This window comes from Castor canadensis, chromosome 6 (assembly GCF_047511655.1).
Source record: "Castor canadensis chromosome 6, mCasCan1.hap1v2, whole genome shotgun sequence".
NCBI classification, from domain to species: domain Eukaryota; kingdom Metazoa; phylum Chordata; class Mammalia; order Rodentia; family Castoridae; genus Castor; species Castor canadensis.
In genome coordinates, this window is record NC_133391.1 from 148,925,792 (window position 1) to 148,953,391 (window position 27,600).

General features: G+C 35.6%; 1 protein-coding gene across 3 annotated transcripts in view; it reads left to right on the plus strand.

The window, feature by feature from the left end:
- Zfr (zinc finger RNA binding protein) overlaps positions 1-27,600 on the plus strand; it is a 78,117-nt gene that overhangs the window by 19,019 nt on the left and 31,498 nt on the right. For all 3 annotated transcript variants that reach the window (XR_012449200.1, XM_074077654.1, XM_020180524.2), the window contains 9 exons: positions 1,095-1,377; positions 3,109-3,253; positions 6,208-6,426; positions 12,290-12,537; positions 14,683-14,874; positions 15,384-15,675; positions 17,762-17,958; positions 19,715-19,834; positions 25,650-25,795. Coding sequence is in view for 2 of the 3 variants with exons in the window: in XM_074077654.1 (XP_073933755.1) it covers positions 1,095-1,377; positions 3,109-3,253; positions 6,208-6,426; positions 12,290-12,537; positions 14,683-14,874; positions 15,384-15,675; positions 17,762-17,958; positions 19,715-19,834; positions 25,650-25,795 (1,842 nt within the window). In the remaining variant the exon portion in view is untranslated. The remainder of the gene's footprint in view (positions 1-1,094; positions 1,378-3,108; positions 3,254-6,207; positions 6,427-12,289; positions 12,538-14,682; positions 14,875-15,383; positions 15,676-17,761; positions 17,959-19,714; positions 19,835-25,649; positions 25,796-27,600) is intronic.

The following is a 27,600-nucleotide window of genomic DNA, read 5'->3' on the forward strand; positions in this document are numbered from 1 at the left end:
ATGGTAACAATTGCAAAGCATCTACCTTTGGGCTCCTTTCACAACGTGTCCTATTACATTTTTAAGAGAAAAATTAATTTATGCAATGAAATGCTGCCTATAAGCTGGAAAAGTTATCTAGAATATTCCATTGCAAGTTTTCTACCTCAGAGCAGAATTCCTCAGCCACAGCACTATTGACATACTTTTGATAATTCTTGGTGGTGGTAGTAAGGGGTGCTGTCCTTCACATTTTAGGATGTATAACAGTGTCCCTGGCCTCTACCCACTAGATGCCTAGCATACATCACCACTATCTCCTCTGCAGTTTGGTTGTCAAAGATATCTCCAGGGCTGGGGATGTAGCTCAGTGTTTTTAGTTCCCAGCGCCAAATGAAAAAGTAAATAGAGACAAGGCAGAAATCTTCCCCAGTTGAAAACTGCTGCCCTAGAACAACAAAAGTGTTTAAGTGCAGTGGTTATAGTAAAGTCATTTTTTTAATGACTTTGTTTTTTTCAGTACTGGAGTTTAAATTCAAGACCTCATACTTGCTAGGCAGGCACTTCATTATTTGAGCCATGCCCTAGCACTGCCTTAAATTTTTTATAAGATTTTGATTTGGTTGGGTTTTTAAAACTGTAGAATGTGATAAAGAACTTTACATACAACAAATACTTTTTTTGTTTATTTGTTTTTGTTTTGCAGTGCTACGGATCAAACCCAGTTCCTTGCACATGCTAGGGAAGTGCTCTACCACTGAGCCTCATCCCCAGTCCAACAGATGCTTTTTAAGTTCTATTTTTCTTTCCTTCTTTCCTAATGGTTCTTATTCCAGTTTGTCATCCTTGCTTTGCTATATGATCTGTGATTGGAAGCATAATATGTGTGAATATATATATATAATTAATAAAATTAAAGACTGAAAATTAAAGAACAGAAACCAATACAGTATCAAGTAGGAAGTTTATTGAATTCAAATACTTGGCCTTTGTAGTCCATGATTGAATTACTTGGAAATGTGTTTTTTAATTTAAGCTGATAATTTTTAAGATGATTAATTCCTTGATTTTAAAATTAAATTTTATTATATTTATTCTTCTCCTTCACAATATAGCCAGCAGCCAGCTTCGGGTGTAGCCTATTCTCATCCAACTACAGTTGCTAGCTACACTGTCCATCAAGCTCCAGTAGCTGCTCACACAGTTACTGCTGCCTATGCACCAGCAGCCGCTACTGTTGCAGTTGCCAGGCCGGCTCCAGTAGCTGTGGCAGCTGCTGCAACAGCTGCTGCTTATGGAGGCTACCCTACTGCACACACAGCAACTGACTATGGTTACACCCAGAGGCAACAAGAAGCACCACCACCACCACCCCCAGCTACTACACAAAACTACCAGGTAAGAAAACTACTTGTCTCAGTTGCCTCAACATGTAAGTTTAGTGGGCTTAGTGTATAACATAATACCCAAACCAGTGCTTCTCAGGCTTGAGTTTTTCAAAATATACTTGTAATAATAGAGAAAAGTGGAGGGTTTTCCTAGATGTTTTGGGATATGGTTCAAGCATTAAAAGTTTCCTTGCAATGAATTTATATTAATAATTCTGCCTCAGTATTTTGTTCTGCCTGTCTTAAAAAGTTGCACATGAATTACTAAGTGTTTTCATTTTGCCCTAAGTATTTGAGTAAAATAAAACATAATAAAGATGTCACTTGTTTGTACTATGACATTGTGTATCCATTTAAAACATAGGTAAGTCTCTTTTTTTTAAGGATTGTGGACCTAAACTATGTAAGACAAAGATGCTACATATTTTTTTCTTTGAACTTATCAAAGTAGTAAGTCTTGTTGCCTGTTAATGCTGTCAAGATGTTCTTTTTTAGTATATAACAAATTTTTCATGCTCTTTCTCATCTTGGTGCTTCTTCTTTAATCTTACTGTAGTCACAAAGAAGCAACATCTAGTTGCTACTTGTTAACTATTATGGGGCTTCTAAATTCTCTTTATAGTATATTTGAAACATTACTAGATCACCACTTTGGTTATTTAATTAAATTTGGTCCTAATTTCTTTAACCCATTTTTTAAATTTGCTTTTAAACTTTGGTCCTTCTGGACTTAGTTTTTCTACATTCATTTTGTAGCATAGAAATGTCTGTGAAATGTCTATGAAAAGAAGTTTAAATTAGCAATGTTCGTATTTTATTAAGTTCTGGCAAGTTTTTAATTCCTTTTGATTTGTGTCATTGTTTCATTATACCCAGATACTGAGTGTAGTAAATTTTGCTATCTTTAATAGAATTCGTTAAACCCATCAATTTCTGCGCCTTTTGAGCTTAGTTTCTGCCTTTCCATCTGCATGTGTTCCCTTTTGTCACTTGGTAACTCACCTTGATCTGTCTTGTTAAAAAAAAAAAGGGAGGAGCAGGGGGAGTCAAAACAGGGGAAGTGAAAAGAATATAGGAGTCATTGGTGGATTAGTTCAAGCAGTAGAGCACCTGCCTGGCAAGCATGAGAACCTGAGTTCAAACGACAGTACTGCAATACATACATACATTCATAAGTGAAAGAAAAGCGGGAGTAATCACAAAGGATATTAATACAGAGATGTTTTTGTTGTTTTTGGGAGAGAGGGGTGATACCATGCATGGTGGGCACAAGTTCTACCACTGAGCTATATACCTTCCAGGCCCCAGAAGTGTTCTTTTCTAATTCTATAGTTTCCATCTTTAAGGGAGAATTGCCATGATTTTTTTCATGAGGCACTGGGGTTTGAACTCAGGGCCTCATGCTTACCAAGCATGCTTAACATGCTTATCAGCCCAAGTGAGCTACCACTTTAGCCATTCCACCAACTCAGTACCATGAATTTTTAAATGAAATTTTTATTTGAATAAGTATTTTATTTGAATTTTAGTGATTGTTCTGATTGTAGAAATTAAACATGCTGCTTGATCTTATTTAATAAAGTCTAAAATGAGTCCTCTTTGTATTAAACTTGATTCTTTTAAATTTAGGTCTAACATAGAATTACATATTTAGTTTGTTTTCCTTTATATTTTAATATAGTAAGTATATTTTTCCTGCCACTTGTCCATAGCAGGGTTTCCTTTTATTCTTTCTCTTCAGGACTCATACTCATATGTAAGATCCACAGCTCCTGCTGTAGCTTATGATAGTAAGCAGTACTACCAACAGCCAACAGCAACTGCCGCTGCCGTAGCTGCTGCTGCCCAGCCTCAGCCTTCTGTTGCTGAAACCTACTATCAGACAGGTGGGTTTTATTAACATATACAGTTTTGTTATAAACTAGTGAAGCTAGGCTTTGTGGCACATGCCTGTGTTCCCAGCACTCAGAGGGAAGAAGCAAGAGGATCCAGGCCAGCCTGGGGTATATAGCCAGCCCCTGGTTCAAAAAACCAAGGAGAAAAAAAATGACCTATTAAAATGGGGTATTTTTTAATGAAGATAAACTTCTTTGTTTTGTTTTTGCAGTACAGGGGTGTGAACTCAGGGCCTATATCTTCAGCTGTCACTCCAGCAGCCCTTTTTTGTGAAGGGTTGTTTGGAGATAGGGTCTTGTGAACTATTTGCCCAGGCTGGCTTTGAACCACTAACCTCTGATTTCTGCCTCCTGAGTAACTAGGATAACAGGTGTGAGTCACCAGCGCCTTCCAAGATAAACTTCTAAGTGTATCTAAAATCAGTGTGTTTTTGCACAATGATTGAAAGACAGATTCTAGCCATGTCCTTGTTTTCAACTTCTGGAATACCTTTGAGAAAGAGGTGGTTATAGAAGCAGTTCATAAAACATACCCTTTTTTCCTGGAAATAAAAATTCCTTTCCTACCGAAATAAACTGTACAAAAGAAGTTGTGTCAATAACTTATCACATTCTGGCGAGAAATGCCCAGAACATTTTATATTGCTGATTGCCCTTGTAACCAACAGGACTTCTTTAATGTGGCCATATCTTTATCTGTAATGATAATTGGTTCTGTTATCAGCCACTGTACATATAAATAGTATAGATACTGGTTTGAATGAAGAAAGTGATTTTGTTTTGTAGAAGCCTGCATATTTGTAGACTTTTAAAACATGGATTTGGGCCAGATATGGTGGCAGACATCTATAATCCCACCTCCTCAGTATGTGGAAATCAGGAGGATCTCAGTTCAAGGCTAGCTCACACAAAAAGTTAACGGGTGAGACCCCATAACAGGTGTGGGCCTGTGGTCTCAGCTATTAGGAGGCATAGGAAGGAGTATCACAATCCAAGACTGGCCCAGGCAAAAAACATGAGACTCTCTCTGAAAATTAACTAACCCAAAAAGCAGGGGGCTGGGGGATTTGAGAGTACATACCTAGCAAATACAAGGCCCTGAGTTCAAGCCCCAGTATTCCTGCACTCCCTTCTCCCCCAAAAAAGATGGATTCTTGGGGGTTTTTTGTATTGGCTTCATTGAAAACTTTAAAACAATGCTCTCTGATGTCTGAAAATTGAGCAAGTCTTTTTTATTTATTTTGGCAGTACTAGGGTTTGAACTCAGGGCCTCATGCTTTTATTGCTAGGTAGGTGTTCTACCACTTGAGCCACTCTGCCAGCCTTTTTTGTATTTGGTATTTTCAAGGGTCTGTGGAACTTTTTGCCTGGGCTGACTTCTAACCATGACCCTCCTGATCTCCACTTCCTGAGTATCTAGGATTAAGGCATGAGGCACCAGCCCCTGTTGTTTTTTATTAATTTTTGAAGGACCTAAAGATGTGGGTAGAGCCTTGGATTAAAGGAGAGTAGAATTGGCTTCCAGCATTTGCTTTACCATTAGCATGGCCAAGTGATGTTTTTTTTCTGTTAAATAAGAAAACGTTACCTATAAATAATGTAGTTGACCAAGATTTCTAGTGTCCCTTCTTAGTTTTGTGATTTTATAGTGTCTCTTAAAAGTGGTTCAGAAATAATTTTAAGCTGGGCATCCACTAGCTTGTAATCTTAGCACTTCTAAAGCAGGGGAGGATCATGAATTTGAGGCTAGTCTAGGCTACTTCATGAGACTGTCTCCTCCTCCCCAAAAAAAGATATATGTATATGTACATACACATATATAAAATTGAATTATAATTAATGACTTAATTTTTATGGTCTCTTCTGATCTGTATGTATAATAATCTCTAATGAACTTCCTAGATAATTATCAGGCTAGAGTGCTGAATTATCTAACAGTCAGAAGATCTTGGTTTAGGCCTATGTTTTGACATTGACTGTGATTTTTGTAAGTCATTTAAGTCTTGGATATTAGTTTTCTTTCTGTAAAATAATCATCTGTGTGTTGTATGGCTCAAATTTCATAAGTAGTTAAGGATAAAAGTTATAACATATCTTTACTTAACTGAGCATAAATGAGTTTGGCCTTCTGATATTTGGATCTTTCTCTGCAATAAAATTTGTATGTTTTAGTGATTATTAATAAATGATTGGTGATTGATAATCAGGTTCATAAGAGTCTTTCAAAGTAGTCACTTATTTTGATTATAGTCATAGACAGTAGAAAGTTGAGTGGAGACATTAATGGTAGCCATTTAAGAGTAACTTTACTCAAGCTGTTAACATTTGAAGAATTAAGTCAGTAGCACCTTGTGAGTTGGAATTAAATTGAAGTTCACTACGGGTAAGTCAATAGACACAGTGGGTGGTATATGAACCGGTTCATAGAATTAAACACTGAACTAATGTGAAGTGAAATGTATACTTACAGGCTCTCTATTCAATTCCCAGCATTAGGCCTAACTCTCAAGTAGACTTGACTAACTTAATACACACAAATAACCTCCCCACACCCTTCTCCCCCACACATACTTTATCTTACAGTCTGCCATTTGTAAGATTTTTTGACAAAATATCATGTTAGAAATATGTGGAGTGGGGGAGGTGGCCCAAACAATGTATATGCATGTGAGAAAATGTAAAAACAAAACATTTTTTAAAAGGATGGGGAAGGGCTGATGATAGAGAGTTGGGGGAATATAATGTAGTGGATGCGTATATGGAAAACAAAAGAAATACGTAGAAAGCACTTAGGAAAAAGCAGTAGATTAATTTGTGGTCATTAGTGATATTCTTTTGCCGAGAAGAAGTTGCTTGCTTGCACTGCTAGCATCTATTCTTTTTAGTTTTTAATATTGTTATATAACTATAGTGACTCACTCTTCTTTGATGTCTTCTCACTTTAGCTCCCAAAGCAGGTTATAGCCAAGGTGCAACTCAGTATACTCAAGCCCAGCAAACTCGACAAGTGACAGCCATAAAACCAGCGACACCAAGTCCAGCTACCACTACTTTCTCCATTTATCCTGTGTCCTCCACCGTACAGCCAGTAGCAGCTGCAGCTACTGTGGTGCCGTCCTATACTCAGAGTGCTACTTACAGTACCACAGCAGTTACTTATTCTGGTAAGACTGATAAGCTGTGTTTAAATGAGTAAACAATAATAGAAACTGCCCAGATTTTCTATGGAATTACCTTATTCCCAATAGCAGAAATTGAATGAATCTATAGGTGTTAATAAAGTGTGCATAGTCTGACAAAAGGACCATAGTGTAAGTAGTTTGTTGTTGTTACTGTTTTTTAGTAATAAATCTTAGCAGAATAAAAAGCACTCTCTGGGAATTCGAAAGCTAATCATGAGCCTTGAGTATGGTATTCTAATTAGAGGAAGTAGCACACTGTCTTGTACAGGATCATTTCCTTTCTGACTTTTCTAAATGAATTTGAAAACTCAAGGTTAACACTTGGGAATACCATAGAGGAATTAATTATATTGTTTCTTTTCACCCTCAAAGAGCCATTTCATACTTATCAGGAATAAGTAATCTTAAAAATACTGGATAGCCATAAGATGGTAATGTATCTACCTCAGAAGGATGGAGTAGCTTTATTTTTCTTAAATAATCATAAGTTTTCCCTAGAGAAGTATGATTGCTAAAACCTTACATATCCACTACTCCTGCTAATTTCTAGCTGAGGTAATTGTATTGCAGTGACTAAAATCACATACTGTGTTTTTGTAGACACTAACTTTGTACTGTTGTTTTACATTTTATTTAATACCCTATTTTGTTCCAGGGAGAATTTCATATCTCTTACCTCTGACTGTAGGACACTGGATATATAATAGGCAGGCAAGTAGTACTTAAGAACAGCAGTTCATTGTGCCCAGAATAGAGATACGTGGAGTTAATATTAGGATATGAGACCGAAAATGTGTGTGAGAAAAGTGTTGTATACTCTCCCATGGTGGCTGTCTTACCTTGTTGGCAGGAAACAATGGGTATTGATTTGTTAAGTTGACTGTATGACAAACACATGGAAAGGAAATGGAATGAACAAACATTATTGTCTTTGAGTGCACTGGCTGAGCTGATAAATGATGAGGACCTGGGCAAAGGGGGCTAGGATTGTGAGGCATTTTATAATCTATTGAGAGTAAAGAGGTAATCCAAGATAGTCCAGGACATTTCTTATTTAGGAAAAAAAATCTTGTTAAGATCATAAGAAACTAACTTACTATTCCTTGTCATAGTAGACTTCCCGGGTACAGGTTTCCAGCTTCTCTCTTTGGTTGATTAGTTACAGTTGTAAATAAGATTACTGCAATGAAATGTGATTGGACATAGTTTTTTTAAGTGTCTACATTGGCAGTCAACAAAATAGGGAGTACCAGAGTATCCTTTCCTATTCATTCTTTCCATCCTATATCTGTTCCTATAAGGTATAATCACATAACTTGGTACATTGCCCTGAATTCTTCACAAAGTATTTCCTAAGAATAAAGCTCTTCTTTTACATTGCCACAATATTAAGAACTCTCTCCAGTAGCTTGAGTATATCTTACATAGTATAAAAATGAATTTGTCTATGGAGGGGTCGGGAGGTGAGGTAGTACTGGAGATTGAACTCTACAATTTTAGCCACACCTCCAGTCTGAATTTGTCTTAGACATGCTATTTTGTAAACTGCTTTATTCTCATTGTGACTGTCCTTTCATGTCACTAAGTATAGTGACATGATAGTGGTTATCCTCAACTTACTTTGGAAAACTTTTAATTCTGTAGAACAGTTAAAAAAAAAAAAAAAGTACAAGGAACACCCATATACCATTAACTTACAACACCGGTTACTAATAGTTTGTCACATATGCCTTAGCTTTCCTTTCATTTAAAACCTGTTTTCATATGGTTCAGCAATGTATTTTAGAAGTTTCAAGCAATATAATACTTTCTCCTGAATTTTTCAGGAAGTATTTCCTAAGAATAAGAACAGTCTTTTATATAGCCACAGTGTCAGTTTATTAAAAGAAATTTAATGTGGATACTATCAAATATGTAAGTTTTCCCAATTTACAAATCTCTCATATCTGAGGTTTATGTATGTTTGGTGTGTTCATATTTGTGCTTTAAATGCAGGTCCAATCAAGAATTTGGTTGTCATACCTTGTTAGTTTCTTTTAATCTAAAACAGTCTTCTATTGTCTTATCTCTCATAATACTGGCATTTTTGAAAAGTAGTTCCACAGTCTGGGTTTACCTCTTGATTTCTGTAGATTAAAGCAGCTTTTTAGATTAGAAAACTACTTGAGTGTACTTTCCATTTCATCACATGAGTAACATAAAATAAGTAATGTTTATGTATTACCTGTTGATAACGCCATCCCTGGTTCCAAGTGGCATTTACCAGAGCTCTCCATGGTAAAGATATCTTTTCTCTTTGTAATTAAGAAGTAATCTGTGGGCTTGTTGCCCACGGAGTAACAGGTGTTAGAGCTTTTAAAAATGTCTAATTAGTTTCCACAGTGGGAGTTCCAAAAAATAATTTTTGGGGATAGTACTAGGGTTTGAACTCAGGGCCTCTTTCTGTTAGGCAGGAGCTGTACCTCTTTAACCATGCCCCCAGTGTTTATGCCCAAGCCAGCCTGGACCACAGTCTTACTCACACTTCCTGAGTAGCTGATATAATAGGCATGTACCATCACGCTAGTTATTACTGGTTGAGATGGGGTCTTAAGAACTTTTTGCCCAAACTGGTCTTACACCAGTATCCTTCCCAATCTCTGCATCCCAAGTAGCTAGGATGACAGATGAGAACTATTGCACCTACAAAAAAAACACTGAGTTCTTAGGGATATTTTCATAAGTCTTCAAATCCATAACATGGGCTATCTTTCTATTTTTTGTGTCCTCTTCAATTTATTTTATCAGTGTTTCATAATTTTCATTGTAGAGATACTTATTTCCTTATGTAAGTTTATTCCTGGAGTTTTATTGGTTCTTTTTGTTTCTTGTAGTTACTGGAAATGGGATTATCTTTTTGATTTCTCTCTCAGCAGTTTTGTTACTGGCTTACGAGAAAGTTACTGAGTTTTATCAGTTCTAACCTTTTTTTTTTTTGCGTGGAGTCTTGAGGGCATTTAATTTTATTACAGAAAAACTAAAAACAACTCTAGAATAATACCTGCAAATATTTGTGCATTTGCCTGCTTGTTTCCTTTACGATAAATTCTAGACATGGGACTTGTACTACAAAGAGTATGTACTTTTTTAGAATATGTGATACATGTTGTGAAATTGCCATCCAGAAGCCATTGTAAGGACTTGTTCTGAGTTCTGTATCTGTAGTTTGGGACAGTTGTAACTTAGGTCAGCTATTCTTTTTATCTCATTAAAGTGAGGAATTCTAGAATATCACCTACTGAATGATGATTTGTAACATGAAGAATCTACTGAATTTTATACAATTTTTGTTTCTAACATTATGCATTTAAAATTATATTTCCGTTGTTATAGCTTACTAGTTAATAAGCATTTTTTGTAAGAATGCATTGTAAGTGAAACTATTTTAGTGTTCAAAATTTTAACTTTTAAATAATTTATAGACAGGTTTATATTTGTTTTCCCACGGTGGTTTTTTTTTTTTTTTATAGAAAATGTATATTTGTTTGGTAGTAGATAGGGGAGAAATTAAAATGTTTAACAGAGTTCCAAAAAATCCAACCCACCTTTCAATATAGACTTTGACTTTAAAAAAAAAAAAAGTATTAAGTTATAATTAAATTTGCCTTTGTTAGTTTTAGACTATATGTGTACAAATTACTTTATAAATATTATATTTTTGTCATTAAAATAACTCAGTGTTAAAGAAACTCACTTTCTCTCAGCCTGTTTTCTCATCTATAAAGAAAAGATAGTGATAGCTGCCTTACATATCTCTTCTGAAACTGTGCTGTGGCTGGCACACTGCTTCCTATATTGCAGATGCTTAAATTTAAAAACAAAAGCCCTGGAAGACCTGGTCATCTAGCACAGTTGGCATCTGTTGCTCTTACTTTTGTTTTTTTATACATAATTCCTAAAATTATAATTAAGTAGCACTTTATAGTTTCTATGTAGAAAGACTAAAGTCATTTAGAAAGTGTTTATTATAAAGATGTTCCTTAGTGATAGAGAGCCTGCCTAGCATGTGTCAGGCCTTGGTTCAATTTCTGGTATCAAAAGAAAAAAGATTATATTTTTTTTAAAAATCATTGTCTTAATTAGTAGTAATCTTAAAACAGCTTTATTTATTTTTAAATTTTTAATGCGTTCTCGCCATGTCACCCAGTCTTACCTTGAACTCCTGGGCTCAAGTTAGCTTGCCTCAGCCCTTATTCTCCTAAGTAGCTGGGATAGAAGATAGGCTACATTTTTAAAATTTTAATTAGACAATTTTGTTGTATTTCTTTATAGTGAAATTGAAGCTGTATATGTTTTTGCCTATAAATTTGAATGTAATTGGCTATGTATATGTTCTTTTATCATGCTCTTAGATACCAGAGGACATAAGCAGAACTACCTAATAAAGAGTTTGTTGACCTATAGGGTTTTTCTTTTAGTCATTCATATTAATTATTTATGATCATGTGCTTATCACTGATACAAGTCTACCTACCTTCTGCAATTTTCATTTTAGGTGTTTTCTTCTCTATTACCACTTAAAAATTCATAAGCATTTGTAATAGTATTACAGACTGACATAAAAGTCAGTCTTTTTTCAAAATTTGGCCTTTTTTTTTCTCTCCTGCATAATGTCCATTTTCAGTTTCCTGATGATTCTGGTTTCCCATACATCGTAGCTGTCATCCATCCAGGTCATGTTTTCTTCCCTTGTATGTATGAGATGTATTGTAATCACTGGGTCATAAGTCTTCTCAGGATAGCAGGCTGCATTCAAGAGATCAAAAAGTTGTATTCTCTTAAGTAGTTATTCTGTGCTGTCCTGGAAACTCGGAATCTGTTGCCTGAGCCTCATTCCTTGCCAACTATTACCATTTAAGGAAATATAAAAGAGCCTAATTAGAATATGGTGAGTAGGGAATGCACCAAATTTCCACACATCTTGTTTTAGACGTGGTAAGTTTTCCAGTTTTCAGGTAGGCTTATATTTAAAATCAGCTAGCTTATCAAATTTAAAACTTTTACGTATCTTAAAATCTGAACTCATTGAACATAAACATGTATTTTATGTATCAATAGCTAGCATAATGTTTTAATTAAATAGCTTAAGCAATGGAAATGAGGAGAATCCATATACACTTAACCAGAAGACACAGTGCTTTTTCATCTTTTGGAAGATAGGTCTTTTAACTGTTGTCGTGTGTTTTCATCTGAATTCTAACTCCATGTCAGACACTTGTGCTAAGTTTTATTTTACCTTGCCCCCTCAAACTAGCTTCTGTTAGCATGTTGCTTTTATCAGTTGTACAACCCATCAATCACTGGGGCTCAAAATATTGGTGTTACCTTTATATTTTTTCTTCTTTGTCTCTTTTTAACTTCTTAGCCACCAACTTTGTCAAGTTTTTTAGGCTTTTTTCCTATGTCATATCCTACTTGAGATCTTCCTGAAATCTAATGCTTCTCAAATTGTATTGGGTGGATTTTTGTTTGGGGAAATATCAACAGGTCCTAAACAACATAAATTTATCAAAACAGTATCACATCCATCATCTGATTGAACTATAGGCTTCTTAAGGCTGGGACCAAATCTTATACTTTCTTTATACCTCTATAAACCTGATGTGTCAAATAAATACTTGTTGGTTGATTTATGTAGAAGGAAGATAAATATTTTTCTGGGTTCCAAAAGATATACATTATTGTAGATATGCAAATATAAATCTTCCTTTTTTGGCAAGATTTATTGAATTAAAATTTATAACTGACATTTAACTTATTCTTTTAAACTATATAACATAATCTTTGTTTGATTTTTATTTGTAAGGTACGTCTTATTCAGGTTATGAAGCAGCAGTGTATTCAGCTGCGTCTTCCTACTACCAACAGCAACAGCAGCAACAGAAGCAAGCAGCAGCAGCAGCAGCTGCTGCTGCAGCAACAGCTGCCTGGACAGGGACCACCTTTACTAAAAAAACACCATTCCAAAATAAGCAACTGAAACCAAAACAGCCTCCCAAACCACCCCAGATTCACTATTGTGATGTTTGTAAGATCAGCTGTGCTGGACCACAGGTACTTGTGTTGTATGTTTACCATGAATATCAGTGGTTATGGTAAAGTATGGGTGACATTTGAACTCTGCCTATAAAGAACATACATGTAATTGGCCCCTCTGCATCTGTGTATTCCATATCCACAGATTTAACTAACCACAGATTGAAAGTATTTGAGGATGGGGGAATAACTTGCATTTTTGCTGAGTACATAGACTTTTTTTCTTATTGTTATTCCCTGCACTTTATTTACATTGCATTTATATGGCACTAGGTGTTACAAATAGAGATGACTTAATGTATATGGGAAGAAATGCATAGATTATATGCAAATACTGTGCCATTTTATACAAAGGACTTCAGCATCCTCAGTAAAAATAGTTACCAAAACCAACCCCCCTGCTGTCACTGAGGATGATTGTTGTATTTCATTAAAGTCATTTTTAAAAGGTGTTTATATTGAAACAAAACAATATAAATTATAGAAAGATTATGAATGTAAATGACAAATGAAATTGAGCTTTTTTCAGAAGGCTACTTTGCTTTTTATTTAAAGTTTAAATTTAGTTTAATAGTTTTAAATTAAATTTAAAATTAATCTAAATTTTAGGATCACATTTCTGAGACTAACTTTATACATGCCTTCTAAGATGTAACTTATTTCTGCAACCTTTGTGTGGAGAGGAGGAATGTTGGGAATAAGAAAGTTAAAAGGAAATGTCTTTTTCAAAAAGATTAAAGAAGCATAAGTTTTTTGCATTTTTTTTGTTTTGTTTTATTATGGTATTAGCCAAACCATAAAATCTTTGGTGTAGGTATGAATCTGTTTATAAATCCCTTCCCAGCCTTACTTGTTTTTACTGGAAGTGACCAGTTTTAACCAAATGTGGTGGCATGCTCCTGTGCCACCAGCACTTAGAAGGCGAATTTGAGGTCAACCTGGGCTACGTAGCTATTAACCAACAAAAAAAGTATCCAGTTTTTGTATAAAAATTTGACAAGCATCTTGCAGGTTAAAAGCATATTATTTGAAAAGATGAGAGTTTGACTCTTAGTTTTAAGTTATTTCCATCTTCTGCCTCTACCTCATTAATGTACATTCTTTTAAATTCTAGTTTTAATACTAAATTTCAGAGTGTTTAGTTTTGTTGTTTGCCTTCAGTATTGGGGTTTGAACTTGGCCTCGCACTTGCTAGGCAGGTACTCTATCACTTGAGCCACACCCTCAGCCCTTTTTTTGCTGTAGTTATTTTCTGGATAGAACTCGAATTTTTGCTCAGGGTCAGCCTCAGACTGCAGTTCTCCTTTTTATACCTCTTTCATAGCAGTTATGACAGATTACAGGTGTGTGCAACCATTCTTAGTTTATTTATTGAGATGAGGGGAGGGAGACTTTACTAAACTTTGGCTCAGGCTGGCCTTGAACCCTAATTCTCTTGATCTCCGCCTCCCAAGTCATTGGGATTACAGGCATGCTCCAATGTGCCCAGCATTTTTTTAACCTTCTAATGGTGTGGTTACATTTCCCCCACCTCATGTTAATTCTGTAATTGAATAGTTGTTTGTTGAAATGATCACTATCCATTAAGATTCTCTGTCCAACATTATACCTAAGTAATAAAAGATAGAAATTCTTGAAACTTTGAAAGCAGTTGCTTTATATTATAGCTATATATAAATAAAATGCTTTGTAAGTCTTTTGAATGTATTCTTGAGAGTTGAGGTGTAGCTCAGTGGTAAAGTGCATACTTAGTGTATACCCTGGATTCAGTCCACAGCACCATCTCCTCCCTCCCCCCAAACAGGGTGCAGACAACCATAGATAAATCACACGTGTAGGGAATTCCTCGTGCTCTTGTTCAGTTGTTTTAAAACTTCTAATTTTCATTTTTAATGAAGTTATTACAGGTTTTTTGTTTTGTTTTGGTGGTGCTGGGGTTTAAACTCAGGGCCTCATGCTTGCTAGGCATGTGCCCTACTGCTTGAGCTACTGCACCAGCCCAGTTTTGTGTTGTGTATTTTCAAGATAGGGTCAAACCACAATCTTCTTAATCTCTGCCTACTGAGTAGCTAGGATTACAGGTGTGAGGCCTATCAGTGTTAGAGATTTGAGAACTGCATAAGATGATGCAGAAAGAAAAGTTTCCCTTTTTGTTTGAAACAGACTTATAAAGAACACTTAGAAGGCCAGAAACATAAAAAAAAAGAAGCCGCATTGAAAGCCTCACAAAATACCAGCAGCAGCAACAGCTCTACTCGTGGGACTCAAAATCAACTACGTTGTGAGCTCTGCGATGTGTCTTGTACAGGAGCAGATGCATATGCTGCCCACATTCGTGGTGCTAAGCATCAGAAAGTAGGTGGTTTTTTTTTTTTTTTTTTTCCACACACAGTCTTATGCCTTACTGTTTTCTTTTACTTCTTCAATGGGGGTTAAAGAAAAGGTGGCTTCAAATTTTGAAATTTATATGTTAACATACATAAAGGCAATATCAAATAAATACTGCTTAAAAGGGGAAAGGCTAGTGGCCTTCTTTAAACTGAATTAAACCACTTATTTCACTCTTTGAATATTATGTAATTACTTTCATCCTTTTGTCTTGCTTAATCATAGATTGATTTGCATGTGGCCAAGTCATTTCATCTGTTTCTGCCTGTTTCCTTACCTGGTTAGTAGATGGAATATATATCCACATCTGCTTCACAGAAATTATGTTAAAAGTAATGGGTTTGGGTTCAAAAAAGTAATTTTTAAAATGTGGGAAAGAAAAACATGGTTGAGATTTTCATTTATAATGTTATTTAGGCCAACTTAAAAATCTGCACTTAGAGTTTTCTGACAAATACTGTGCTTTTGTTTTGTAGGTGGTTAAATTACACACAAAACTTGGTAAGCCTATTCCTTCAACAGAACCAAATGTTGTTAGCCAAGCTACTTCTTCAACAGCTGTATCTGCTTCAAAACCGACTGCCTCTCCTTCAAGCATTGCAGCCAGCAATTGTACTGTGAATACTTCATCAATTGCAACTTCTTCAGTAAAAGGTCTTACAACTACAGGAAACTCGTCTCTTAATAGCACATCCAATACTAAAGTGTCAGCCGTTCCTACCAATATGGCTGCCAAGAAAACATCTACACCCAAAATAAACTTTGTTGGCAAGTACTGAAGCTTCTGTGTTCCTAACTCAAATCTAAGTGGTGTTCCTTCTCCATTTCAGGATTGAACTTTTTTCTTTTTCTCTTTTTCTTTGTTTTTCACTGGTCATTCTCTTTATGGTTCTAGAAATGCTCAAATGATTCTGTCCCACGAATCCATCACAAGAATACCACAAAATAATTTTACAAAGTTTCTTATTTTTCAGATGGAAAGCTTAGCCATCATTAAAAAAGAAATATCTTTTTTATTGCCATTTTCTTGTTTTTTAGGTCTTTATGGTGTCTTCTTGCATCTGTTTTTTACTACATCCAATCTCTTCAGCATATTCTCCATGCCCTCATCAGTCATCTTTACTAAAATACATACAAATTGTGGTAGCCGTCTGCTTTAAAGTCTCATTGCCCTTCCCCTTGCATATAGGATAAATTCTCTATAAGGTCATATAAGATCCTTCATAATCTGACCCCTACCCACTTTTCTACCTCACATCTCATCATCTCTACATCGGTAGTCACTGATGTTGAAGTAGTAACTCTGCCTTGAATTTACCAGTCTTTTTAATATCATATTGCTGTACATTTTTGTATATGCTGTTCTTTCAATTTAGACATTATTTTCTTTTTTCCTGACCATTTCATACTCATTACTCACCTTTTCAAAGCCTGGTTCATCATACCCTTTGTGAAGCTAACTACCAGCTTAAAGGGTAGTGTGGCTCCTTTCCTTTGTATTCCCACAATACTCACTTCCTACTTATTACAGTACTCATCACATGCTTGTGTGTGTGTGTGTGAGAGTGATTATATACATATATATATTTATATATTCCTCCCCACCCCAGGACCTACAAAAAAAACCTTTTTTGTGATGGGTTTTTTTTAGATAGGGTCTCTCAAATTATTTGCCCAGGCTAGCTTCAAACTGCAGTCCTCCAAATCTCTGCCTCCTGATTAGCTAGGATTACAAGCATGAGCCTCTGTTGCCCGGCTATTACAGCTATGTGTATCTTCTTTAAATTGTAGGACACTACATGGTCTTATTCTTAACTATACCCCCAAAATGTAGGACTTGGCCCAGCATTTTATAGGTACTTTAAAATATTTTTGAAAGGCTTAAAAGCAGAAAAGTCACAATTGATATGGCATTGTCTTGAAGATGGGTAAAGTGTTGAGTTTAATTGATTAAAATAACAAGATTTATGGTTACTTTTTAAGGTTACTCATAATTCCAATTTAGTATAACAATTATCAAACATTGTAAGTAACTCTTGGTGTGAGTGCATGTCTGATTTCAGCAGATTATATACTGAAGAAAATGGTGGTGATAAAACCTGTATTGGTTTCCCCAAACCCCGCCCCCACACCTCTTAGTGGAAAACTTGATTTGAACTAAGTTTTCCATGATAACTGACCATTAAACTTAACCTTGTCTCTTTTTTTGTTTTGTTTTGGTTTTTTTTGGTTGCTGGTACTGGGCTTTGAACTTCAGGCCTTGTGCTTGCTAGACAGGTACTCTCCCAGTTGAGCTACATCCCCCAGCCCGTTATGCTTTAGGTATTTTTCAAGGTCTTGAGTTTTTTGCCCTGGACAGCCTGGAACATAGCTGGAACAACAGTCCTGCATCACCACACAGCTTTTGTTGACTGAGATTAGGTCTCCACCTCCTGATCTCCACTTTCCAAGTAATGGATCCAAGGCGTGAGCCACCTTGCCTGGTCTTATCCTTTTTAAAAAGGAAAAAATACTACTTGTTCAGTCATGTGGCAAGGAGCTCAGGATACAAACATGAATTAGGCTTAATCTCTTACCTTTTCAAGTACTTGCTATTTAGTTTTAGATAATGGATGTTAAGAGTGCCAACATTAGAATTGGAGGTATTGTGAGTGTTGAAAGATGAAGAAAGGGAAAATTCAGAATGTATTTCATTAATAGGATTTTAAAAGTCTCATAGTTTATATGGTTCTTTAAAATTCTTATCTGTTGTACATAAACAGGAGTTCATTGGTAGAAAAGAATTTTATCTGAAGTTTTCATTGTATAAGGTTTATACATTTGTACAAAAATCATCCTTTGATGTTTTTTCTAGGTGGGAATAAGCTACAGTCAACAGGAAATAAAACAGAAGATTTAAAAGGGACTGAATGTGTTAAAAGTACTCCTGTCACTTCTGCTGTGCAGATTCCAGAAGTAAAGCCAGACACAGTGTCAGAACCAGTCACACCTGCATCTCTTGCTGCCTTGCAGAGTGATGTACAGCCAGTGGGCCATGATTATGTGGAGGAGGTATTGATTTAAGAATACCGTTGCTATGAAATTGGATAAGGGGAGAAGTATGTCACTTTGTTGAAAGCATGTTTTATATGTAAAATCAAACTGTAGTTAATTCTGTTTTATCTTTAGCTTACTTATGAAGAAATATTAAAAATACATATTTATTTAAAAAAAAAAAAAACTGGTACTGGGTTGTGGCTCAAGTGGTAGAATGTTTGCCCAGCAAGTATGAGGCCCTGAGTTCAAACCCCAGTATTGCCTCTTCCCCCCCCAAAAAGAAATTGTGCCCTTTCAGTTTGACTGTTTTTAATTTTAAATTCTTTACTTTATTAACACTGTCACTGTGGTATATAACTTTCCATTTATGTGGCAGTCATTCTTACAATGTATCCTTTAACTGTCATAAAACATTAAAAGATTAAAAGTCCCAAGCAGCAAAAAATGTCAATGAAGAGAGACAGTAGTATCTCTTTTTGAAGTCACCTAATGTGTAAAATTAAGATTGCTGATTCAACAGATGCCATTTATTTGGTTTCTCAGGCTGGTTAGAAATCAGTTCCTGTTTTGTAAGTCAAATAAGTTCAGTAAACGGAGGAACAAGGGAAAATCAGAGACACTACAGTTTGCTTTCACTTCATTGTAGTGCATGTATAAGTTTTCTGAGCTTCATTGTCCACATCTATAAAATTGGAATATTCTCTCAACAAAGTTGTGATGGTTAGATTAAATCAAGTACCTAGCATGGTGCCTCATGTATAATAGGTTTTTGATAGCTGTTAGTTTCTTTACCTGTTTTCCCTATTAAAAAAGATTGCATAGTCAAGCATAGTGATTGCACACCTACTTAAGAGGCAGAAGCAGGAGGATCTCAAGTTTAAGGGAAGCCTGGGCAAAGTTAAGACACTATATCAGAAACAAAATACAAACAAAAGAGAGTAGGGCATGGCTATTGGTAGAGCCCTTGCCTACCGTGCTCCAGGCCCTGGGTTCAATCCCAGTAGCACCAAAAAATACACGTATGTATTATATTGAGTGCTTTATAAGGTAGACAACTGGGTTATATAATTTGTGTAACTGTTCATGAACAATTCTCAGTTATATGTCTTACTGTAATTAAGATTTGATTATCTTTTTTAAAAATGCTCTCAACCTAAATACTCTCATTTCTAATGGTTTGAGTTATATAATCTTAAACTTCAGAGAATTGCATTCAGAGCCAGTCTTAACACTTGTAGAAGTTGAATTTAGTGTATAGTTTAGACTTCATAGTAGCATTCCAGTCTACTTATCTAACAGATTGTGCAGTTAGAAAAAAAAAAAAGAATCTTGGGTTTAAGTAAAGTTACATGCATAAAATTTTGAGCTTTGAGAATTTTACATATCCAAATACTTTAAATCATCTTTATCCATATATGTGAACAATACTTAGCCAGCAGCAGGTATTTAGTAACTATTAGAGAATGTACCACACCTAGCTATATTTAAATCAAATGTTTACATATGGAAAAAATATTAAAGTGAAAGATGCTAGCATCTTGCAAGAGTTAAAAATCTTAGCTTTTAGTCAGTTTCTATCCTTTTAAAAAAATTACAGACATTGCCACTTATTTTTCCTCCACTTTGCTCATGGTTTTATAATACTAGAGCTTGAACTTAAGGCTTCCTGCATGGTAGGCAAGCACTCTGCCGCTTGAACTATGCCCCCAGCCCTGTTAGGGTTTATGGATGAAATCTGAAAACTGTAGCATTCCTGTTTTTCCATACCAAGGTACGAAATGATGAAGGAAAAGTAATTAGGTTCCACTGTAAATTATGTGAATGCAGCTTTAATGATCCCAATGCTAAAGAGATGCACTTAAAAGGACGAAGACACAGACTTCAATATAAAGTAAGTAAATTTTAACTTTTGTCTGTATTTTTTGTTTTTTATAAACAACTGTGCATAACAAAGCATCAAAACACAACTCACTTAGTCCAGACACTACAGTGCTAAGTTTTCTTATCCTCTTGGTAAACACACTTAGATAGTCAGATGTTTGTTTTTTTATTAGTTATACTTACCATTTTAGTAAGCAGCAAAATGAAACTACTATGTTGCTTGCATCAAGTAGTCCTGCAAAACAATTGCTTAACATAAAGTGTTTGAAAAAAAGCATTAGCTCCTCACCTACCTCCTTTATCGTGGTAGAATTCCCAGTAAATGAATTTTGAAGTGAGTTGATGTATTGGAAAAACCCTTCTCTTAACTTACCCTGGGAATTCTTCATTGAATGCATTATAAGGATTAAGATAAATCTAAATATTGAAATTTTTGTGGGTTTTTTGTGTTTTGGGGTTTTTTTTTTTTTTTCTGTAGTTATTTTTCTAATAGAGCTTCAGGTTTATGCCTGGGCCAGCCTGGACCACAATTTTCCCAGTCTTTGCCTCCCTAGTAGTTACTGGGATTATATTAACCACTGCGTCTGGCTTAAATATTAAAAGTTTTTAACTAGACTGGACTAATATATAAGGTGAATGTTTTGTCTTAAAAACTGAGAACATTTCCTTACGAGATATATAAATGAGCACAGGGGTAATTTAAAAAAAAAAAAAAGTATTGAGGGGCAATACTTCTATATATTTAAAAAAAAATCTTTAAACCTCAAGGCAGCCAGGCACTGGTGGCTGACATCTGTAATCCTAGCTACTTGGGAGGCTAAGAGCAAAGGATCACAGTTTGAGGCCAGCCTAGGCAAATAGTTTGTGAGACCTCCGTCTCCAGAGCAAAATGGACTAGAAGTGTAGCTCAAGCAGTAGAGCACCTGCTTTGCAAGCGTAAAGCCCAACCCAAGTCCCACCAAAAGCAAAAAAACACCCCAAAACAGACATATAGGATCATGTGTTTATAAATAGTCCTCATAAGGATTTTGTGTGGCTTTCTGTTGGTCAGCATTAAGTTGCATATGTTTTACATACTAAGCCATTTTAAATTTGAGTAATGAAGCATTTTAGTTAACATTCTTAATCTTTTCTTTGATGTGACTTAATTATACTGATTTTACTTTCTTGTAGTTTTTTATTAGTGCATATTAATTGTACAGAGGTTTCATTGTGATACTTCCATAATATAGTTCGGTCAGATTCACACCATTTGTTACTTCCTTAACTCCCACCTGCCCCCCACCCCACCCCACCCTACCCCACCCTGTAACAATGGTAACAAGCGTCATTGTTCTCATGCCTGGGTATAAAGATCTTTATCATATTCACCGCTGCCTTTAAACCATTTTTGTCCTCCTGCTGGTTTCTATCCTCAAACATGTCTCATGTTACACTTCTGTCATTCTTTTTTTTGTTTTTTTAAGTTTTAGATTCTGCATATGAGAGAACATGCAATATTTATTGTTATCTGTCTGGGTTATTTCACTTAACATGATGATCTCTAGTTCCATCAATTTTCCTGCAAATGAAATGATTTCATTCTTTATGGCTGAATAATATTCCATTGTGTATGTATACCACTTTTTTTTTGGCTGCACTGTGGTTTGAACTCAGGGCTTCATGTTTGCTAGGCAGGCACTCTACCACTTAAGCCTGGCATCTGGCTCATTCCATATTTCGGTGATTGCGAGTAGTGCTATATAAAAATGGATGTGCAGGTATCTCAATTGTATGCTGACTTACATTCCCTCAAATATATGCCCAGGAGTGGTATAGCTGGAACTTTTTTTTTTTTTTTTAAAGGAAGCTTACATACTGATTTCCTGTGTCTACACTAATTTGCATTCTCAACAACAGCGTATTAAGCCCCTACCGCCCCATCCTTGCCAGCATTTGTTTTCATTTTGGCAGTACTGGGGTTTGAACTCAAGGTTTGTACTTGCAAAGCAGGCCTCCAGTCGTATTGTCTGTTTTCTTGATAGCTATTGTGGCTGAGGTGAGATGGAATCTCTGTGTCTGTCTGTCTGTCTATTTATTTATTTAGGTTGGACTGAGGTTTGAAACAGAGCTTTGTGCTTGCAAAGCAGGTTTTCTACCACTTGAGCCACCAAACCATTTTGCTCTGGTTATTTTTGGAGATGGGGGTCTCACAAACTTTTGTCTGGGCTGAGTTTGAACCGTAATCTTCCTGATCTCAGCCTCCCAAGTAGCTAGAATTACAGGTGTCAGCCACAGGCACCCAGTTCTCAGTGTCGTTTTGATTTGCATCTCCTTTATGGCTAAGGATGCTGAACATTTCTTTGTGTATTTACTGGCCATTTGTACTTTGTCTTTAGAGAACTGTCCGTCAGTTCATTTGCCCTTTTATTAATTATATTGTTTGTTCTTTTGATGTTTCATTTTTGGAGTGCTTTATATATTCTGGATATTAAAATATTCTGGATTTTCATTCCTTGAATGAAACCAGCTTGATCATGTTGTACAAGTTCTAATGTGTTGTTGAACTCAGTTTGCAAGTATTTTTATTGAGAGTTTTTGTGTCTATGTTCATTAAGGAAAATTGGTCTGTAATTCTTTTTTTGTTGTGCCCTTCTCAGGTTTTGGCATAAGGGTAATACTATGTTCATAAAATGAATTTGGTAGGGTTCCTTCCCTCTCTGTTTTATAGAATATTTTGTGGAGTGTTGGTGTTAGTTTTTTTTAAAGCTCAAGTAGAATTCATCAGTGAATCCATCCAGTGAGTCCATCCAGTGAGAGCTTCAGTTTCTTTTCATTGCTTGTTATAGATCTGTTAAGTATCCTCTTGACTTAATTTTGGTCATATGCATCTATTAGAATATAGGTTTTTAAAATATTACTTAACAATCTTCTGAATTTCATTGTTATTTTTGTGGGGGTATCCTCTTTTTCCTCTCTAACTTTATTACTTTGGGTCTTCTCCTTTCTTTTGGTTAGTTTGGGTAAGTGTTCGACAATCTTGTTTTTCTTTTCAAAGAACCAACTTTTTGTTTCATTAATTCTTTGTGTTGTTTAGTCTCCATTTCCTTAATTTCTGTCCTGACCTTTATTCTTTCTATCCACTGTTGTTGGGTTTGGCTTGCTCTTGTTTTTCTATGAGTTTGAGGTGCATCATTAAAATATTAGGGATTTCACTGATTTTTTTTTTTTTTTTTTTTTTTTTTGGCAGAGGATTTGAGCTCAGGGCCTGACACTTGCTAGGTTGAGCTACTCTGCCAGCCCTGTTTTTTTGTGTTAAATATTTTTCCAGATAGGGTCTCAAGAAGTATTTGCCCAGAATGATTTCAAACTGTGATTCTCCTGATATCTGCCTCCTACGTAGCTAGGATTATAGGGATGAGCCACTAGTATCCAGTTTCTCTTGATTTTTTAATGTAGGCATGCATAGCTATAAACATTCCTCTTTGTTGTGTCCCAAAGGTTCTGGTAAGTTGTGTTTTCATTTTATTCGAGTCTATGAATTTTTTTTATTTTGACCCCCACCTTATTTCCAATCATTCTAAAGTAAATTGTGCAGTCTTTATGTGTATGAATATTTTCTGTAGTTTCTCTTGTTATTGATTTGTAGTTTTATTTCATTGTGGTCTAATAAAACACAGGATATTTCAGTTTTCTTGTATTTGTTAACACTTGCTTTCTGTCCTAAAATATGACCTATTTTGAGGTGGTGTTTATTTGTTTTGGAGGTACTGGGCTTTGAATGTAGGCCTCACGCTAGCTAGGCACAGTTACACTTAGGCCACTCCACCAGCCCATTTTTGAATTGGATATTTCAAGGTAGGGTCTCATGAATTGTTTGCCCCAGCTGGCTTTGATTCTCCTTAGTAGCTAGGATTATAGACCTGAGCCACCAGCGTCCAGCTAAATACGACCTATTTTGGAGAAAGTTCATGGGCTGCTGAAAAGAATATGTATTCTGCAGCTTTTGGATGGAATTATTATGTAGATGTTTGTTAAGTCCATTTGGTCTATTACAGTATTAATGTTTAATTCTGAAGCTTGGTTGGTTTTTTTTTTTTTTTTTTTTGGTCTGAATCGCCTGTTGGTAAGAGTGGGTTATTAAAGGCACTCACTATTATTGTGTTGGTGTCTGTCTGTACTTTTATGTCCATTAGTGCTTTCATGAAATTGAGTACACCAACATTTGGTACATATGTCTTTACAATTGTTATATACTCCTGATGAATTGTTCCTTTATCAATATGAAGTGACTGTGTCTTCTAATTTTGGTTTAAAGTCTGCATTTATTGCTTGCTTTTATGCTGTGTTTACACTTTAAATCTTTTTCCATCCTGTCGCTTTCAGTCTCTCATTCTTCCCTGCTCATTTGCTTGTCTATTCATGTGATGAAATTTATTTACTTGTTTACTTATTTTGGTGGTGCAGAGGGTTGGACTCATTGTCTCAGGCAAGTACTCTACAACTTGAACCATCCCCCTGTCCTTTTCCCTATATTTTCATTTCTGTACAGAGGATTCTGTGTTGCTTGTTTAGTGGTTATGAATTGCTTTAGTTTTGTTTATCATGGAACATTTTTGTTTCTCTTTCAATTATGAAAATAACTGGTGGATAGAGTTGGCAATTTTTTTTTTCATGGCTTGAAATACATAATTTCAAGCTCTTCTTTTTTTTTTTCTGCAGTACTAGGGCTTGAACTCAGGGCCTACACCTTGAGCCACTCCCCCAGTCCTTTTTTGTGAAGTTTTTTTTTTTTTTTTTTTTTTTTTGAGATAGGGTCTCAAGGAACTGTTTGCTGGTGCTGGCTTCAAATCGTAACCCTCCTGATCTCTGCCTCCTGAGTAGCTAGGATTGTAAGCGTGAGCCACCAGTGCCTGGCCCTTCTTGGTTTTAAAGATTCTGTTGAGAAATCTACTGTCATTCTTACGAGTTTGCCTTTTTAGGTGACTTGGCACTTCTCTTTTGCAGCTTTCAGTATTCTTTCCTTGTTCTGCACACTTAATGTTTTAACTGTAATAGACATGACAAAGTTCTATTCTGTCTGGTCTTGTCTATTTGAAGTCTTCAAAGCCTATACCTGAATGGCCACCTCTTTCTCATGATTTCTGTTACTACCTTATTGAGTATGTTTGACTTTATAGAACTTTTATTTGCAGAATTTCAATTTGATATTTTTTCAGTATATTTTTATTAAACTTCTCCATATCTTGCATTTCTTCCTTATTTTCATTTAGTTGTTTATTTCTATTCTGTTAAAATTCATTGGGACATTTATACCTGTCCTCTTTAATTTTGTTGCTCATTCATACCATTCTTTCGAGTTTAATATTTGAGATTTCATCCTCTCTGCTACTATTTAAATCCTTTATTGTGTGGTTACTGACTTTTTAGGGTGTCATGTTGCCTTGTTTCTTCTTATTTCTTGTTTCTACATTGAGATATCAACAGAGTAAAGATGTTAGTTGGAGTTTTTAATCACCTGAAGTCCTTTAGTTGACTTATTCTCAATGTTCTGTGAGGCCTGGGTAGTTGAATGGTTGATGTGTCATTTCTTATCCCTGGCCTGGGAATATAACTTAGCAATAACAAATTCACCAATTTGGAACCAAATCAGATATTTACATGGAGTAGAAAACGATTGGCAACATCATCTACACCCGCAATAACGTTATATGTGGTTATATAGAATAGGAAATTTACAACTAAAAGTCTCTGGTATAAGAATATCTGGAATCGTATAATTAAAAATACATGTAGCTTGTTGGAATGGGCTGATGTTTTTTAAAATGTCTTTTCTATGTTAACAGAAAAAAGTAAATCCAGATTTGCAAGTAGAAGTGAAGCCCAGTATTCGAGCAAGAAAGATTCAAGAAGAGAAAATGAGGAAGCAAATGCAGAAGGAAGAATACTGGCGAAGACGGGAAGAAGAGGAACGCTGGAGAATGGAAATGAGGTAATGGCTCTAACGTTTATTAGCATGATAGTAAGTGGTTCTTCCTGTCTAACAAACTTAGCTATTGTGTATATGTGACTCCCATTCAGAGCAATCTAGTTTTATTTAATGTACCTTTTACAGAACTAGGCATTGAACTGAGGGCTTCCCATATGCTGCCCAAACAAGCACTTTACCACTTGAGGTATGCCTTAAGCCCCTTCGGTTTTATTTTGCTTTGGAAACAGGTCTTGCTACCTTTGCCCAGGTTGGCCTCAAAGTCAGGATACTCCTTCCAGCCTGGCCAGGCAAATAGTTCATGACCCCATATCTAAAATAACAAGTCTAGCTGATAGAGTGGCTCAAGCGGTAAGAGTGCCTGCCTTGTGAGCATGAGGCCCTGAGTTCAAACCCCAGGGCTGCCAAAAGAAATAATAATAAAATTTTTAAAAATAACCAGTCTAAAGTGGACTGAAAGTATGACTCAAGTGATAAAGCGCCTGCTTTGTAAGTGTGAAATCATGAAGATCCTCCTCTCTCTGAAGCCTCTTAAGTAGCTGGGATTTATGTGTGCATTACCAAACCTGACTATCTAATATACTTTTCAGTGTTCAGTGTGATCCTAAGTCTAAGAAAGGTATGCATTAAAATTCAGTTAATGGTCATACTCACATTTGACTATGGCCTTGATATTAGGAATTTTTTGGTAAATTGTATCTTACATATATCAAATATGAAACAATTGTTTCATATTAGGTAAGTGCCTCTGTTTAAAACTAGCAGAATCTCATCTTTATACAATTCAGTGGATCTTTTAATATCTTCACAGAGTTGTGCAAAAGTTACATCATCACAATCATCACCCCTTAAGAAACCACAAACCCAGTTTGTGCCCTGTAATCCCCTTCCCACCATAGCTCCTTGCAACCACTAGTCTACTTTTTGTCTTTATAGATCTATTCGATTTGGAGATGTCGTATAAATGGAATAATGTAATATATCTTTGTGTCTGGCTTCTTTCATTTTTCATAATGTTTTCAAGGTTCATCCATGTCATAGCTTGTATCAGTATTTCATTCCTTGTTTTGTTTTTGGTTTTTTGATGGGACTGGGGTTTGAACTCAGGTTTTCATACTTGAAAACCAGGCACTCTACCACTTGAGCCATCCCTTAAGTCCATTTTGTTTTGGTTATTTCAGGGATGGGATTTTGCAAACTGTTTGTCCGGGCTGGCCTCAAACCATGGGCTCAGCCTCCCCAGAAGCTAAGATTGCAGGTGTAAACAACCAGTGCCTGGCTTTTCATTCCTTTTTATGGCAGAATCATACTTGGTTCTATCAGTGTATTGCAGTTTTTTATCCCTTCATCAATAAATGGGTATCGAAGTTGTTTCCATGATAGGCTATTATGAATACTTCTGCTATGTGTATTGTGAACAAGTTTTAAAATACAATTTAAAAATAGAAACAGAAACATACTGATACATAACATACTTTCATTTACAAGTCTTCAGTTTTAAAGTTAGTATTATTTTGTCTTATTTTTCATGCCAGTATAGTAATCTTTTGTTCAGATAGAAAATTCTTTATATCCAGTCCCTTCTAAATTTGTTTCTCTACTACGATTATTACATTGACCTTCCTTGTGGCTTTATTAATACTTATATCATGATCAGTTGCTAATAGAAATGTTTGGTTACAAAATATATATCTGCCTGTGCTGGATAGTATAACTTAGTGGATCTCAAATTTTTTTGGTTTCAGGACCCTTTATTTTCAGTTAACTATTGAAAATTCCAAAGAGCTGTTGTTCATGGGGGTTATATC